The sequence below is a fragment of the Corvus brachyrhynchos genome, unplaced genomic scaffold, assembly GCF_000691975.1.
Source record: "Corvus brachyrhynchos isolate BGI_N302 unplaced genomic scaffold, ASM69197v1 scaffold309, whole genome shotgun sequence".
Taxonomy (NCBI): Eukaryota; Metazoa; Chordata; class Aves; order Passeriformes; family Corvidae; genus Corvus; species Corvus brachyrhynchos.
Window position 1 is genome coordinate 1,501,215 of NW_008240227.1, and position 14,153 is coordinate 1,515,367.

Genomic DNA, 14,153 nt, shown 5'->3' on the forward strand with positions numbered 1-14,153 from the left:
AGCCCTCCGGCCCCCCGCTGCCGAACCGCAATGACCGCTCACCCGTTCTTCTCCTCCTCTCCCACTGCTCAGCCCTGCGGAAGGGCACGCGGTATTGCTTCCTCACCGCACTTCTGTTTTGCTGAGAAAAAACTGCAGCTTTGGGTTTGCACTTGTCATTTCGGAGTCCTGTCAGTCCTTCAGTACTCCTCGGGGGTCAGTCGACTTAAGCCAGGAATTCCTGTCCTGACATTTCTGGTGGATCCATACAAATAAAATCTGGTGTTGGTCACTGCAGGCTGGAAATCAGCAATACAGAGGCCAAGAAAAATTGTTACTGCTCCATTTAAGCTCCCCTATAATTGTTTGTACAGCATTTCATCCCCAGAAAAGGCATCACGATGCATGAAAGCAGAGTAAAGTGAATACTTGCTACATTCAGAGATCAAGAGGTGCTGCCCCTTCCTGATACTGGAAATACCATCTCTGCACCTTTATTTGTCCCTTCCCATCTTGATTTTGCATGTAGATAGTTGTCAGTGCTTTGGGAACATGGATCAGCTCTCACATGACATGAAGTGTGATACAAGCAATGTTGTTGCACAGTGTCCTTCATGTTTCCCAACCACCTATTAATTAATGCAGTGCACACATAAACCTGGAACAGGGAATTGCCTTTTTTTTTAATTGATATTTTATATAAATCTTTAATTCCAGACAAACTGGCAGCACTTCACAAACCACAAGCTGAATCTTGTCAAGTGGTGAGAACTCTAATCTGGATCCAGAAAAACAGTTATGCACATGCCCAACTCCAAGCATATGGAAGCTTTACTGATTTGTGGGCTTGAAATTCCTATCCTTCCAGCAAAGAGAGCTGCAAAGAACACACTTTGCTACAAAAGGACTCAGGAAGGATTGACACCGGTTAAATACTCTGAATGAAAGATACCAAAAAGTCCACAGGTTTTTTTAGGTATTATTTGAAAGACACTGATTATACAGTGTGTGCAACTCAGCTCTCCTAGACAGGCTGAACTATTGCTTAGACTGTACAGTCTGCAAAGTGAAGCCAGAGTGGGTGTAATTGTTGTGTGTCAATATATCAACAGGCAGGGCAAAGAACTTTGAGAGCTAAGGCAAGGTTTAAGTATAAGGGCAAACTAGCTATAAACAAGCAGCAGAAAATGACTATACCTATTAGAAAGGGAGGACCTGGAAGAGCCTCCCTATGGGAACCCCAGAGACAAAACCAAACAAAGCAGACTTTGTCAGGCGTTGCATGGTGTGATGCATGAAACAGCAGAGGAATGAATTTGGTGACTCAGCCCAATTCCCCTGTACGATAGGATTTTGGCCTGGAATGCCTCACTGCAGCAGTTAGGTGGGTAGGCTTAGCAAGTTCAAACTGCACCTTTTGTGATACCTTATCAGAACTGCCTCTATCACTGCCTCTGCTCTTCCATCCTCCTTGTCTTCTCATCTACTTTCCCTCTCCTCTGCCTCTTCACTGACTGTGACACCACACTTTTTTTGGCAGCTGCACAGCTGAGAGGCGTGGATGTGCTGGCTGGGAGGACACCTTGCCTGCAGTAGCTGGCAAGCTGGTGGAAGGCATGGGAAGCTCTCTGAGGCACCCACTAATCCAAACGACATACTGTCTCCTGAGCATCTGGCAGGACAAACAAATTGTTTAATTGGCCAAGTGTGTTCTGCAAACCATATATTATTTAAGTCTGGTCTAGAATTTTCCCCAGCTCCTCCAGTCTGTTTGTTTTGGGCTTCAAGAAGCAACATGCAGCTGCACAGCCACCACTCCTCTGAATTCTCCTGCCCCTCTCAGTATTTAGTAGGCATTGTGCAAGCTGTGAATTAGTTTCTGTGATAAGACCTTGAGAACACATTGGGGCTGTCTCATTTTCTGGAATTCAGAGGCCACCTGAGAGGTGTAAAGAGCTGTTTGACATGTCTGACTCATTCTTGTTTCTTTCTTCAGGACTTGCCATGGGACTTTGACATGAATCTCATGTTGGTCATAAGATGATTCAGGAAAACCCAGAGTTTCCCAAAGACCAAAATGATTGTACACAGGGCAGGACCTGACATCTGAGGTTAATAAAGGTAATGCATCTAGGCACAGCCTCTCAGGAGCACTCTATCAGATTCCAGTAGTTCCAGTTGCTCTTAAGTTCCCTTGATCTATATTGCTTGCAAGCACCATTTTTTTCCTAATGTTCTCCCTGGATGCACACCTTCAACATCATGGTTACCTCTCTCTATCATACATCTAGATTACCTCTCCCAGGGGCTGAACTTTGGCCAAATCCCTGTTTTGAAGACAACATACCTTCCTAAACTTCTTTGTTTCTTTTTTCCTTCTTTTCACTTAAATATAAGAAATTTGATAGTTGAAGAAAGAGTTGAATAAGAATTGAAGAAAGACTCTTCGATCGAAATGCTCAGAAAAAACCCAGAAGATTCCTCATTGCATTCTTGGGTAGAACAAGGAAACAAACAGTTTGAACCAAAGTTGTCTTTCCCCTTAGCATTTACTGCCAGCCCTGTTTGCAACAGATCAGATAGGCATGTCCCTGGCAAAACAGAAGGCCAGCAGCAAGGGGCAAAGGGAACTGAAGGAAAGATGAGCTCAGGATAAGCCATTAAGAAGGAAATGAAGTAAAATAGAGGATGAATGGGCCTTGATGAAAGCAATAGCTGTCTGGAGCTTAAAGAAAGGATATTCCAGAGCACAGATGAATTTCAGTTTATATTAGTCCTTTTTTTCCTGTGAATGCCTTTTTCAGGTCTGTTGTATTTCCAACTTTACCCCTGAATGAAGCTCCTGTACATTCAGCTGTGTGCCTAGCAGAGGATTGATTTGTTTCTCTGAGAGTAGTTTATAGTTTTGTTTTTTTGACCTCACTTCTCTCACTTACAGCCTAGCCCTTAGAAAGGGTCTTTCTATTTAATTCTGATGTCACTTTCTCAAAAGTAATGTCAGGCACCAAAAAGGAACTGCCATTTTAGGAAGAGGGAAGGCCCAGATCTTTTGTAACCCTGAACCTCAGCAGACAGAGAAACTAAAGGATAAAGTTAATGAGATAGGAGGAAGTGTAAATTGATTTTGCTGATGGATGATGCAGTTTGGTAATAGCTGATTCCAGGGTAGAATAGACACTTGAACTTTTTCACAGGTAGCAGCAGAACCTGAGACTAGAAAAGACAAATAATACCTGACACCCATAAAGACAAGGATAAGACAGGGACCCTACCTGAAACCTTGGGCAAAGGCAGAAAGAGTCAACAGGATCCTCCTTTACCAAGATACAAGTCAAGCTGTCCTGTTTGCCAAAGCAAACACATCATTCTGAGCTCACAGCACCAGTGTCACTGCTTCAATAATGAAGTCACCTTCAAAGCACTGAGAGAAATACATCAGTGCATGAAAGCTGATGAAATGGCTGGTTTCAAGAAGCATTGTGTGCAGTGGGTGAGGGATTGATTAGTCCCTCAGACAACAATTTCACTTTTAAAGGCTTTAACAGTTAAGAAATGGCATTACAAAACCAACCTATCCTACAGCAGCTTGGGACAGAGAGGGATACTGTTGCCCAGATGTTCAGGAATAGGTGTCAAGGAGATGCCTGCATGCACTCAAATACTGTGGCCATGAATTTAACATTAAAAAAACTCAAGTTCCATGATTTTACCCAGAATGGTCAGAGTAGTTGTCAACTCCAGTTCTTCCGAGTCCATCCCTGTGGCTGTCAGCAATTAAGTCAAATAGGGCCCTTCTTTGGAGTGCTTTGGTTCATCCACTGACGAGTGTTTGTAATCCTATACAGGAAACAGCAATAACCTGTTGGTGGAGATTGCGTTACTGTTTGTGGATTTGTAGTTCTGGCTATACTTATATCTATGGCTGAAAAATGTCTATTTCTGAACTGTCAAAAGCCAGATAGTGTCTGCAAAGCAAGGTCAATGATATGCTTTTGTTCTATATGAAAGTTGTGGGAGTTAATTTATTAGAAGAAAGGTGCCACAGGAAAGCCAAGCCATGCTAATCACAGTCTTGCAATGCTGCAGATGGGGATTAAAATCCACTGTACAAACACATCAGAAACCAAACTCCTTGTGCATACAGTGAGGGAATACATCTAGTGCTCTCCTTAATGCCTCACACAGCTTCCTGAAAACAGATAAAAAACACATCTCTGAAAGCAATAAGGAGCCATGCACCCATATCTGAGGCATTCCATTTGATAAAATAAATGAACAAGCTAGAGAAAAAAGGAAAATGTGGTATCATTTTTCTAAACCCAGCTGGGTGAGGGAAGAGGTAGTTGCATGGAACTGTTCAGAGTAGAGCAACCCACCTTCCCTAGACTCCCTAGGATTTGCACCCTTTCCTTGGGATCCACAGACTCATAAGTCTTACAGGGCTCAGCAAGCTTATCTTCCCTTGCCATCACAGATGCTTAAAAGGGATGTTCAGGAGCAGAGGTCAGATGCCAAGCTCAGTCCTGCTAAATACATTTCTGCCTGGAGTGGGAGGCAATGGAATGGGCAGATCCCCAGGTCAAGTGCTCCCAGGGCTGAAATGCAATCGTAACCACAGCTGAATACTTGGCCCCTTCATCCTCCTTTTGATTTCTTATTTTGATTGACAGTGCAATAGTAAACTTTGTCTATATTTAAAATACCAGGACAGGGCATCTGAGTTGGCAGACACTGAGGTGAACTGGGCAGGTCAGAGTTATTGTTTCAGATTCTGCCACCACCTCACTTTGCTTGGAAAAGACAGATCAAATGCATCTCAGCAACCTGACCATCCACGGCTTCTCATTTACTTCTATCTCTTTCTGTAGATAAGTTTAGATTTTGGGGAACAAAGTTGTGCCTGTGACAGTACTGTCCCTGTTCAAACCCTCAACAGACTCAAGTGCTGCACAAACACTGACCTTACCAGTGTCACACCAAACCAGGCCCAGGATGCAGCCTCACTTTATGTGTGGGGAAGGTCAGACTAGAAAGCTAAACCAGTGGTTCAGCAAATTTTCCAAATTTGCTGATTTGGAAATCACAAGTGTCCACAGAATACAAGTCAAGATCTACCAAGCCAAGTATGAGATTTTTTATATAGTCTGCATCTGCTAAATTTTAAATATCAAATGCACAAAATTGAGTTCGGTAGGTACAACACCGTAAAAAAAAAAAAAAAAAAAAAAAAAAAAAAAAAAAAAAAAAAAAAAAAAAAAAAGTAGTGAAGTACATCTGGAAAACTAACCCATGTACCTTTATGGGTGAAAGGAGGACAGAAAATATAAATTTTTTTTTCCATTATAAAGATGGCTTGAAGTCATCTTTCCTCAGAATGATTGAGAAAAAGTCACAGAAAGCAGCAGTCTCAGAATCAAACCTCAGAAAAGAATGATCCTATGATCAATTACTTTCTGTAAATTTGACTCTTTTCCTGCTAGAAGAAAATTCTAAGCACAAAAAGCTGCCGAAACAGATGAAGGATAATAAATTCACAAGCAGTTATATGTGCCCTAGAGTTTATAAGGAAGGGAACTTCCTATAGACTTACAACATCAGTGACTAAAAGGGAAGTAACAGAACCAACATACTTGGAGTTAAACAAACATTTGGAAGACTGAATCACAGAAGTCTGAATATAACTAATTCACATCTCTTTTGACATAACAGCACCCACATAATTTGAGAACTGGCTTAAGAATTGTGAATAAGGAATAAAAATAGCAAATTACTGAGCAGGAAAAGGTACTTAATGTGTTTAAAATGGATCATGGTAGTGCTGTGCTAGAGTTGAGATCAAGACTTTCACTGTGATTTAGAAGAGACTGTAATTGATGAAATTATCAGATGACATAGAGAGACATTTTGAATTGCAATGAAGTCAAGAAAATAATTCCAAAAGGTGCAGAAAAATCAATTAAAAAAATCAATTCCTTGATCTATAAAGCCACAAACCTAGTGATTCCTACTCTCCTATAGATTGCATTTTTATATCACCATCACACTGTATCTCACTTGGGCTCATTCCATAAACCCCCTCCCACCCATCCCTTCCCAGTTCCATCCCATACCTCCACACTTACTTTCCATAAGATTCTCCATATTTCCACCCCCATTCACCGCCTGTTTTGGCTTGGGGAGGCAGAGCAGATGCTGTGGCTTGTTTCAGAATCTACCCTGCCTGGTACATTCTATTGTGTTCTTTACCTAGAACACCGCAACTGTGATCTTGGCAGAAAATTACCAAAAATCACAGCACAGTGTGGGACTTGGAGGACAGATTTCTGATGTGAGACTTAACAGGACTAAACACCAGAGCTAGATTCTCTGATGCAGCCAATGTCCATTAGGATACTCCTTTACATGCCCGAATCCTAGCCCTGGCTTGCACTTGCTTTAGCTCCAGGCATAACACTGAGCAACCTCAGAACAACATCTGTGTGACACCTGCAAGAATGTAGTATGGCAATGTACTCACCAAGGTGATTTTTTTCCTAGACAAGAGTCTTAACTTGTCCCCTATCTGGCTGAGAGAAATCTGGAAGATTTATCTAGCTTGAAGAACCAGTCTCATATGAACAGTCTTACCTAGGGAACAGTCAAATAGGGATACACTATGTTCCCACAGGGACAGGAGGAGAGAAGCAGGGTTGGAGGGAAGGAGTTAAAGGACCTTTATCATCCCCTCCCTTCATTAGTACATGGTTGAATCATAACCAATAGAACAGGTAGTTGCACAGGCCTGCATTTATGTTCTGGCTCCCTAAATCTGTGGGCTGAGAGCACTATGTAAGGGATTATTTAGTACTGATACAGAGAAGAAGCAAGAAAAGTTAAATTAAGCTGGAAAACGTAGCCTGAATGTTGGCCCAAAGCTTCCTGTCACTGTGACATAAGAGACCCTAGAAATCCCTGAGGAAGCAATGCCATAGTGCAGAAGAGCTGCCAAGTGGCCACCAAAGTGGGCCAAGGGTGGCCCAAGGTGAGCACAGTGGGGAAGGCCAAGGGAAAAGCTGCGGTTTTACCATGGCGAGGTGGGCTGGAGAAGGCAGTATGAGGGGCAGCGCTGGGGATTCGGGACTGCCCAGCGAGCTGCCCCTGCAGCGTGTCCCGAGCATGCCCGAAGAGCTGCCCTCTCCCGGTGTCCCGGGTGCGCCCCGGGCGTGCCCAGGGAGCTGCCCCATCCCGATGTCCCAGTGTCCTGGGCGTGTTCCGGGTATGCCCAGGAGCCGCCCCATCCCGGTGTCCCGATGTCCTGGGCGTGTTCCGGGTGTGCCCAGGAGCTGCCTCATCCCGGTATCCCGATGTCCCGGTATCCCGGGCGTTCCCCACAGCAGCCCCGCTGCGCTCGCACGGCGCCCCCTGGCGGGGCCCCTTCCCCCCCGCACGGCGGTCCCCGCACGGACACCGCGGGACAATCCCGGACACGGCCGGGGATTTCCCGTGCTCGGGAGGAGAAAAAAGCCCCTGCAATGCCGACAGACATGAAGATAAAAGAGAGACCGATAAAAGAGGGCATTGGCGCTTTTCTGTGCTCTGAAATTGATTTCCAACATTCAGGACAGTAACTCGCATTTTGTCCATCACCTCCAATGGACTGCAGGGAACACACTGGAACACTACGAATTTTTAGACTCAGAGGAGCTGTGTAAAAACTGCACTTAAGCCCCGTAAGTATAGAAGAGAAAAGTAGCTTACTGTCCCCTTTCCCACTCTTGTTCTCGGCTTAAATTAATTACATTTATACAATATTATTAAAAACTAATGTGGGGAACTATCCCTTTGAGTGTCTGCTGGTGAAGATGGCTGACCATAAATTCTTACTCCTTTTTTGTGTCAATCATGCTATTTCATAAAATGTTTTTACGGATGGGATTCTTTTTGTCCAGGTACTCTGAAATCAGCAAAATCAACAGCGCACTCATCAATTTATCTTTGCAGTTGTACAAATGCTGACACCTTTTTCTCCAGGCAAGATTAGTCAAGAACATTTCTAAACACTTGTTCCATTCACAAAACTTTAACTTTTTGCAAGAAGAGCTTTTAGAAACACACAGTCATATACCAGCTGGTGGAGCTCAGTAAATGGCAGGAAGATTTGTCCACAAACATTCCCTGAATTGGAAGAGAGTTGTGACTCAGCCACCTTTATTAACCTTCTGCTTTAATTTCCACAAAAGCTGATGCCTTTGGGATATTGCTGCTTTTTTTTCTGCTGACAGAAAGCATTGCAAATGCACTGAATTTACTGTGGAGTTGCTACCACCTCAACCTACTGAAGTTCTACAGAACAGGTTTCCTTGGCACAAATGCAAATGTGTAACTTTATAGAACAGCTGTAACAGATGTAGGTAGGCCCAGCAATCAATTGATGAAATTGGTCAAAGCATTAACGCACGGCTACCATGAGACCAAATACAAATTATAAACCAGGCATATATAGACTAAACCACCCAATTCTGATAAACCACCCACTGAGCTCCAGTGGAAATCTGCCCATTGAGTCCAGCAAGCCTTGAATGAGGCCCTGTCAGAAGGGGAACATTTAGTCACTGAAAAGGTACCCTGAGCATTTTGTTTGTAGCATGATCTGGGGAAAAAATACTGCAGTTAATGTAAATGAGTGAAATGTCACATGTCATCTTTCAAATGCATTTGCAACAGAATGTTCAAAGACCCAGCTAAAAGAGGTTTTAAACCCCCCAGAACTTCAAACTAAACCACACGTAGCATTTTCTTAATTTGTCACCATTTTTTTCTTGTTGTTTTCTTGGAGACAAAAGGGATACTTTCATACTTTCCACAGCATTTTGAATGCTAAAACATACCTTAAAATTAAACCAGGAAATGTTAAACACTTAAATCAGAAACTGTGTTTTCATAGAAAAATACAAAATGCCTCATGAGCAGCTATATTAAATAGGTTATTTAATTTGGGAGCATGAATGTTTCTGTTAGAAATTATGATCAAACTTCCATATTTTCTAGAGTAATTGAAAAAAATATTCTCCTCATACAATCAATAGAATTAAGAGTTGTCCAGTGTCCTAAGTACTGGAAGAAATTGTGAAAAGCATTACTCTAATGCTTTTTCAGGTTGCAGAAGCAGTGACAGTGATGTGATCTAATCAAGCATTCCATTGCCAACATATCTTCTTTAAAAGTTCTGTTTGGACTCTCTTTAGACCATTCCTGTGCTAGTAATTTTTCTGATTGTGAAACATGCATACTCTTTGAGCTTAACTAAAGCAACCAGGAGGTTTTACTGGGCCACATCACTCTCACACACGAAAAAATAAAGTGTAGGCTTTGTTCTAGGCATACAAGCAGTGCTATAGAAATAGTTGGAATTTAAGCACATGCTTTATATTAAAAGCAAATGCTCAACTGTTTTGCTGGATCAAGAGCTGCAAGTCTTAGTGATGCCATGGTTTCTATGACAACTAAGTGTGATATTACATGAAGGATTATGATTTAAAGGAACACACATCTGGCCTTTTCCATTGATGTGGTCCTAATTTATCCTGTATGTACCTTGTGTACAAATCTGCTCATCTTTGTGGAATCACTGAGCCCATGACCAGGAAGGGCAGGCCTCAGCAGACCAGGCAGAAAGCAGGTGAAGTACACTCTATTCCTACAGATTTCAAGGAGAAAAAATAAATTCAGACTTGGGGCTGCACTATCCTTTCAGGCACAGCTGCAGCCCAGGAGCTTGCTGATAGCTGAGGGACACTGCAGCAGCAATGGAAGAAATGAAGTGCCTGGTAGAAAGTAGCAGGTGCTGTGAACCCACACTCCCTCCCTTCAGAGCCCTCATAGCCCTGACATGGTTTCCTGCACCCACAACCTGCCCTGGGGCTGGCTCCACATCCTGTTGAAGACTCGAGCTGTGGAATTGTTAACCAAACCGTGGACCAAGCAGGTTGCAGTCCCACAGTCTCCGTCCTCCATCCCAGCAGTGATCTCTGCTGGTTTGCTGCTCCTCTCAGCCCTGAACTGTGCAGAAACTCCACTCTCCCCCTGCTTTCTGATTAACTCATTCTCCCTTTGGCTCAGCTGAGAACATGTTTGATCTCTTGGAGATATACAGCTATCTCCATGGTCCTCAGTGATCTCTGCAAACATAACCAGAAAGGTATTTTCATCCCTTGGGAGCAGGTGCCAAAAGTAATTCCATATTAGGAATTACTGCTAAAAGCTAGCCCAGACTAGCTAGTTTGGAACAGGGTAGGAAATACCTAGAAAAAGGAAACTTTGTCTTTGGCATAAGACAGCCTGCTCTTTAATTGAGAGTGCCTAAACCCAGCCCTGCAGACCCCCAGCAGCCAGAAGGCTGCAGCACGTTCTCAGCTGCTCGTGTGCTGTTGCCCAATTCATCTTGGCAGTTCAGACATTTTGGGTAGGAATATCTTCCTCTCTGCCTCACTGTCTCATTTTCAGAGAGCAGCCTGGCTCTGGGCTGCTGTGCATTCAGGACACACTGATTCACCTGCTGCTTTTACAGGCAAATGAGAGCCAGTGCTGCAAATTTGTTCAATGGCCCTTTTAAGTACATGGCTGGCTTTGTAGCAAACAGCTCCCTTTAGATTAGGAAAAATGCTTTACCAGGGAGATTAGTGCCACTGCACTTGTGAAGTCATGATATTCCCTACAAATAAAATCAGTGACCATAAATAGAACATCTTCCATCCTATGAGATTATGAGCTCCTTCGTTGCAAAACAGATGAGCTCATTGAGAGATAATTTTGTGATAGCCAGATAGCTTCAACATAAGATTGAGCCCATCATCATTAGTTCAATTAAAACTCCTTTTTATACCAGTAAAATAATTGATGTGCTGATAAACTGGTTCAGTTCATTGTTACTGCAAACATCCACAGCTGCTCTGAACATATCCACATAATCAATATGGTCCACTAAAAGGTTTCTAAATGAGTTAACTCTTCCAGGAATCAGCCAGATTTCTGAGGGACTATCATGCTTTTTGTTCTGTGTTTCTTTTATTTACAGAGGCATTAAGTCCAATCACAAGCTGATCACACACACTTGAGCAGAGCATAATATGAATGTCGCATGCTATTATTGTAATAGAAGCTGAGCAAGGGAACCTGGCCTTGAGGCTACTTTTCCCCATATTAAAAAAATACCTAACCTAACCTGCATCATTCTGACAGAACTAGGTTAGGGAGTGACTGACTGTGCAGTTACATTGGCAGAGTAGGACGTACTGTAAGGGACGGCAGAATGGGAGCCAAAGACAGGGAGCTCTAACTCCAATTCAGCAGCAGCCAGAATAGCATCTCCCAGAATAGCCTCAGCAACGTGATCAAAAGGGCCCATTTCACCACCATGCCAAGCTGCAGGCCAACACTAAACACAGGGGGCTCCAGTCTTCCTGTTCCTTGTTGGTGCCATTGCCCCTACTCCCTGTGCTGCAGGTGCAAACAGCCGTGCAGCTCCCAGGGCAGCAGCGAATGGAATTCTTGTGTAAAGGTGTGGCTGTAGGTACAGTCATCACGTTCCTTCCTTGCTCTCTGGGATAGATTAGAAGCATTCTCAGGAGCCACAGAAAATCTCTCTAAATGCCTAACTTTACTGCAGGTCCAGAAGAAACAAATCTCTCAGGTCAGCCTCTCCTACTCTGCTTTAGGGAAGGACTGTGGAGAAGACAAGCCTGCACACATTTATTAGGGGGCTTGGAGCTTTTGTTGTTGGCTCCAATTAAAAACCTCAACTAAAACTGCCAAAGCCTTTTAAAAGTTTTGTTAACCTTCTATGCGGCAAATGCTTGAACTTCAGACTTACTCATCCACAAATCTCTTTTTTGAATCACATACTTCTATTTCATGCACTTGCCACATTCTGGAGATAAAGGTTTTTTTAGCAGCTGCAGATACTCATGCAGAAGCAATTACTTCTTCCTGATGCCTGCAGCATTCCATGAGAACTTCCCGGTGTGAAAGGCAACTGCCCAGTCTCCTCTCAAGGTTCACTACAGGCAGCCTCATACCAAGCACTAACGCTGGGTCCTGCACATGCCCTAGAGGAGCTACAAAGAGGTATTTTTTCACACTTAGAAGTAGCCATCACATGCATATAGCCCATTATGGGGGCTACAAAGTGACCTAAACAGAGCTTTTCAGCTGTTTGTTGCTATCTGCTGCTGATGTTGCCACTAGAAATGCAAAAAGGCAACTCTGCGTTTCCCCTGCTGAAACACAAACCTTTAATGAGTTTATTTTGAATTGTCTCAAAGACCAGGCAGAGATGGGTACTAGGCTGCAAAGCTTTAAATAACTTGTCTAAATCCTTTTAGGAAACAAAATAACATACTTTTTTTGAGGGGTTCCCATCTGTCTGAATTTCTAATTTGATTTTTGCAGCTCACACAGCTCAGATGGGATTTAGCTGAGAATACATAACCTGAAGCTGGGTTTCTGAAGTTTTCTTCATACCAGGATGGCACCTGCATAAGAAAATTCAGGCCCTAGGTCTCATCTCTGCCTTCATCAGATAAGGAGGGTCACCCAGCCCCAGACCCCAGTGCCCCCGGACAGGTGCTCCTGAATGTGCCAGGTACAGCTGCAGGGCAGCAGCTGTGACAGGGATATAGCACTGAGCCTTCCAGACTGGCTCTGCCTCTGGCCACCATAGCCCTCCACCATTCCTGCTGGGCCTGGTACCATGTTTTTTTTGTTGGTTTGGTTTAAAATCCCTTTGGAGGTTGTTTACAAAGGCTTTGGCTCATGAGAAGCATGAGGCCCACTTGGAAAGGTGGTATGCCCAGAGGCAGTGAATTCTACATTGCTTCACTTGTAGAACTCCACCTTAGAGTTCCCATCCAGGGAAGGAAGCCAAAGATAGCTGCCTCTTCCAAACAAAGATCTCCTGGAGGCTGCATCACCCTCTGATGTTTTGAAATTTCCAGTGGACCACATCAGTCATAGTTAAGTGAGAAGCAGCATTTACACTCAACCTTTCATCAAGAAGTACAGCATTATCTGTGTTGAGGATACCATCTAGTTTCAAAAATCCCACATCTGTCAGAATCCTTTAGGCTCCTATTACAACATAATTGCTTGTTCCCTGTTGTTTCAGTTAGTTTGCTCTGTGTGCCTGGCAGCATTTTGCAGAGTTTCACTGTTTCCCCAAGGCTATCAGTCAGTTTTCCCTGTTGTTTGTGTGGGCTTTTCACACACAACACAGAAGAGGGAAAAAAACCCGGGAAAACGTGATTGTAATCTACTTAAAACAGCCAGCAGGGGGATGTGCAGGACCAAGAACTCCTCTGACTTTTTGAAAAAAGTGAATGTATTTCAAATTTACTATGCCTAGTTAGCGACAGAAAATATAGTCTCTTTCTATAACAAAAGAGCACAAATCATCAGCCTACCACTGTCTCTGGCAATTTCAAAATCGGCTGAACAAACACAATTTCATCTCTATTGATTAAATTATATATGGCTACTTTGGTTAAATGAGCATAAGAAGTCAGTGGTCAACTTCTGCCTAGTATTTACATTTTTAGAAACGCAAGCTGGGTAACATGTTACTCTTTTTAGGATGGAAAAAAAGTATGTAGTTATCAAGGCAGGAAAGCCAGAAATTTTTGATTGTTTCCCCCCAATAATCGATAATTAGCTCTATTATCTACAAATCTTTAGTTTTACTTCTGTTGGTTTAACTAACAGAAATTGTGGGCTTCAGTCCCCAAAGGTAAGATCTGCACCCCCCCAAGGTGCAGATCCAAGGAGGGGCACCTACTTTCAGCTTTTCTGTCCCAGCAGCTCAAGCTGCTTCTCTAGACAGCAATCTAATCCAAGAGGCTGCACCTGAGAGCTGAGGCACAGGAAGCTCCACAGCCTTCAGTGTGAGCAATTACAGAGCAATTACCTCGTTAAACTCCTCGGTGCTAATATTTGTCGTGTTTTACAGAACAGTTGCCTTAAGAAAAACCATCCAGGACATGTAAGAGCTCCTATCTTTATGGGGACGGAGCTCATAGTACTTTTTGTGACTTTTATGTCTGTGAGCAGACTTGATGTTTAATACAAGCACACTTACTCAGGCGAGTGCCATCCACGTCGTTCTTCATAAGCTCAGGGAAAGCAGCAGGAACAAGAGGGAAAGA

General features: G+C 43.3%; 1 protein-coding gene across 1 annotated transcript in view; it reads right to left on the minus strand.

The window, feature by feature from the left end:
- Positions 1 to 7,271, minus strand: part of UBE2Q2 (ubiquitin conjugating enzyme E2 Q2) — a 53,917-nt gene extending 46,646 nt beyond the window's left edge. Inside the window, exon 1 of the mRNA XM_017745184.1 lies at positions 7,044 to 7,271. Within this exon, the coding sequence (XP_017600673.1) occupies positions 7,044 to 7,256 (213 nt within the window). The 5' untranslated portion in view covers positions 7,257 to 7,271. The remainder of the gene's footprint in view (positions 1 to 7,043) is intronic.
- Between the last annotated feature and the right edge of the window lie 6,882 nt (positions 7,272 to 14,153).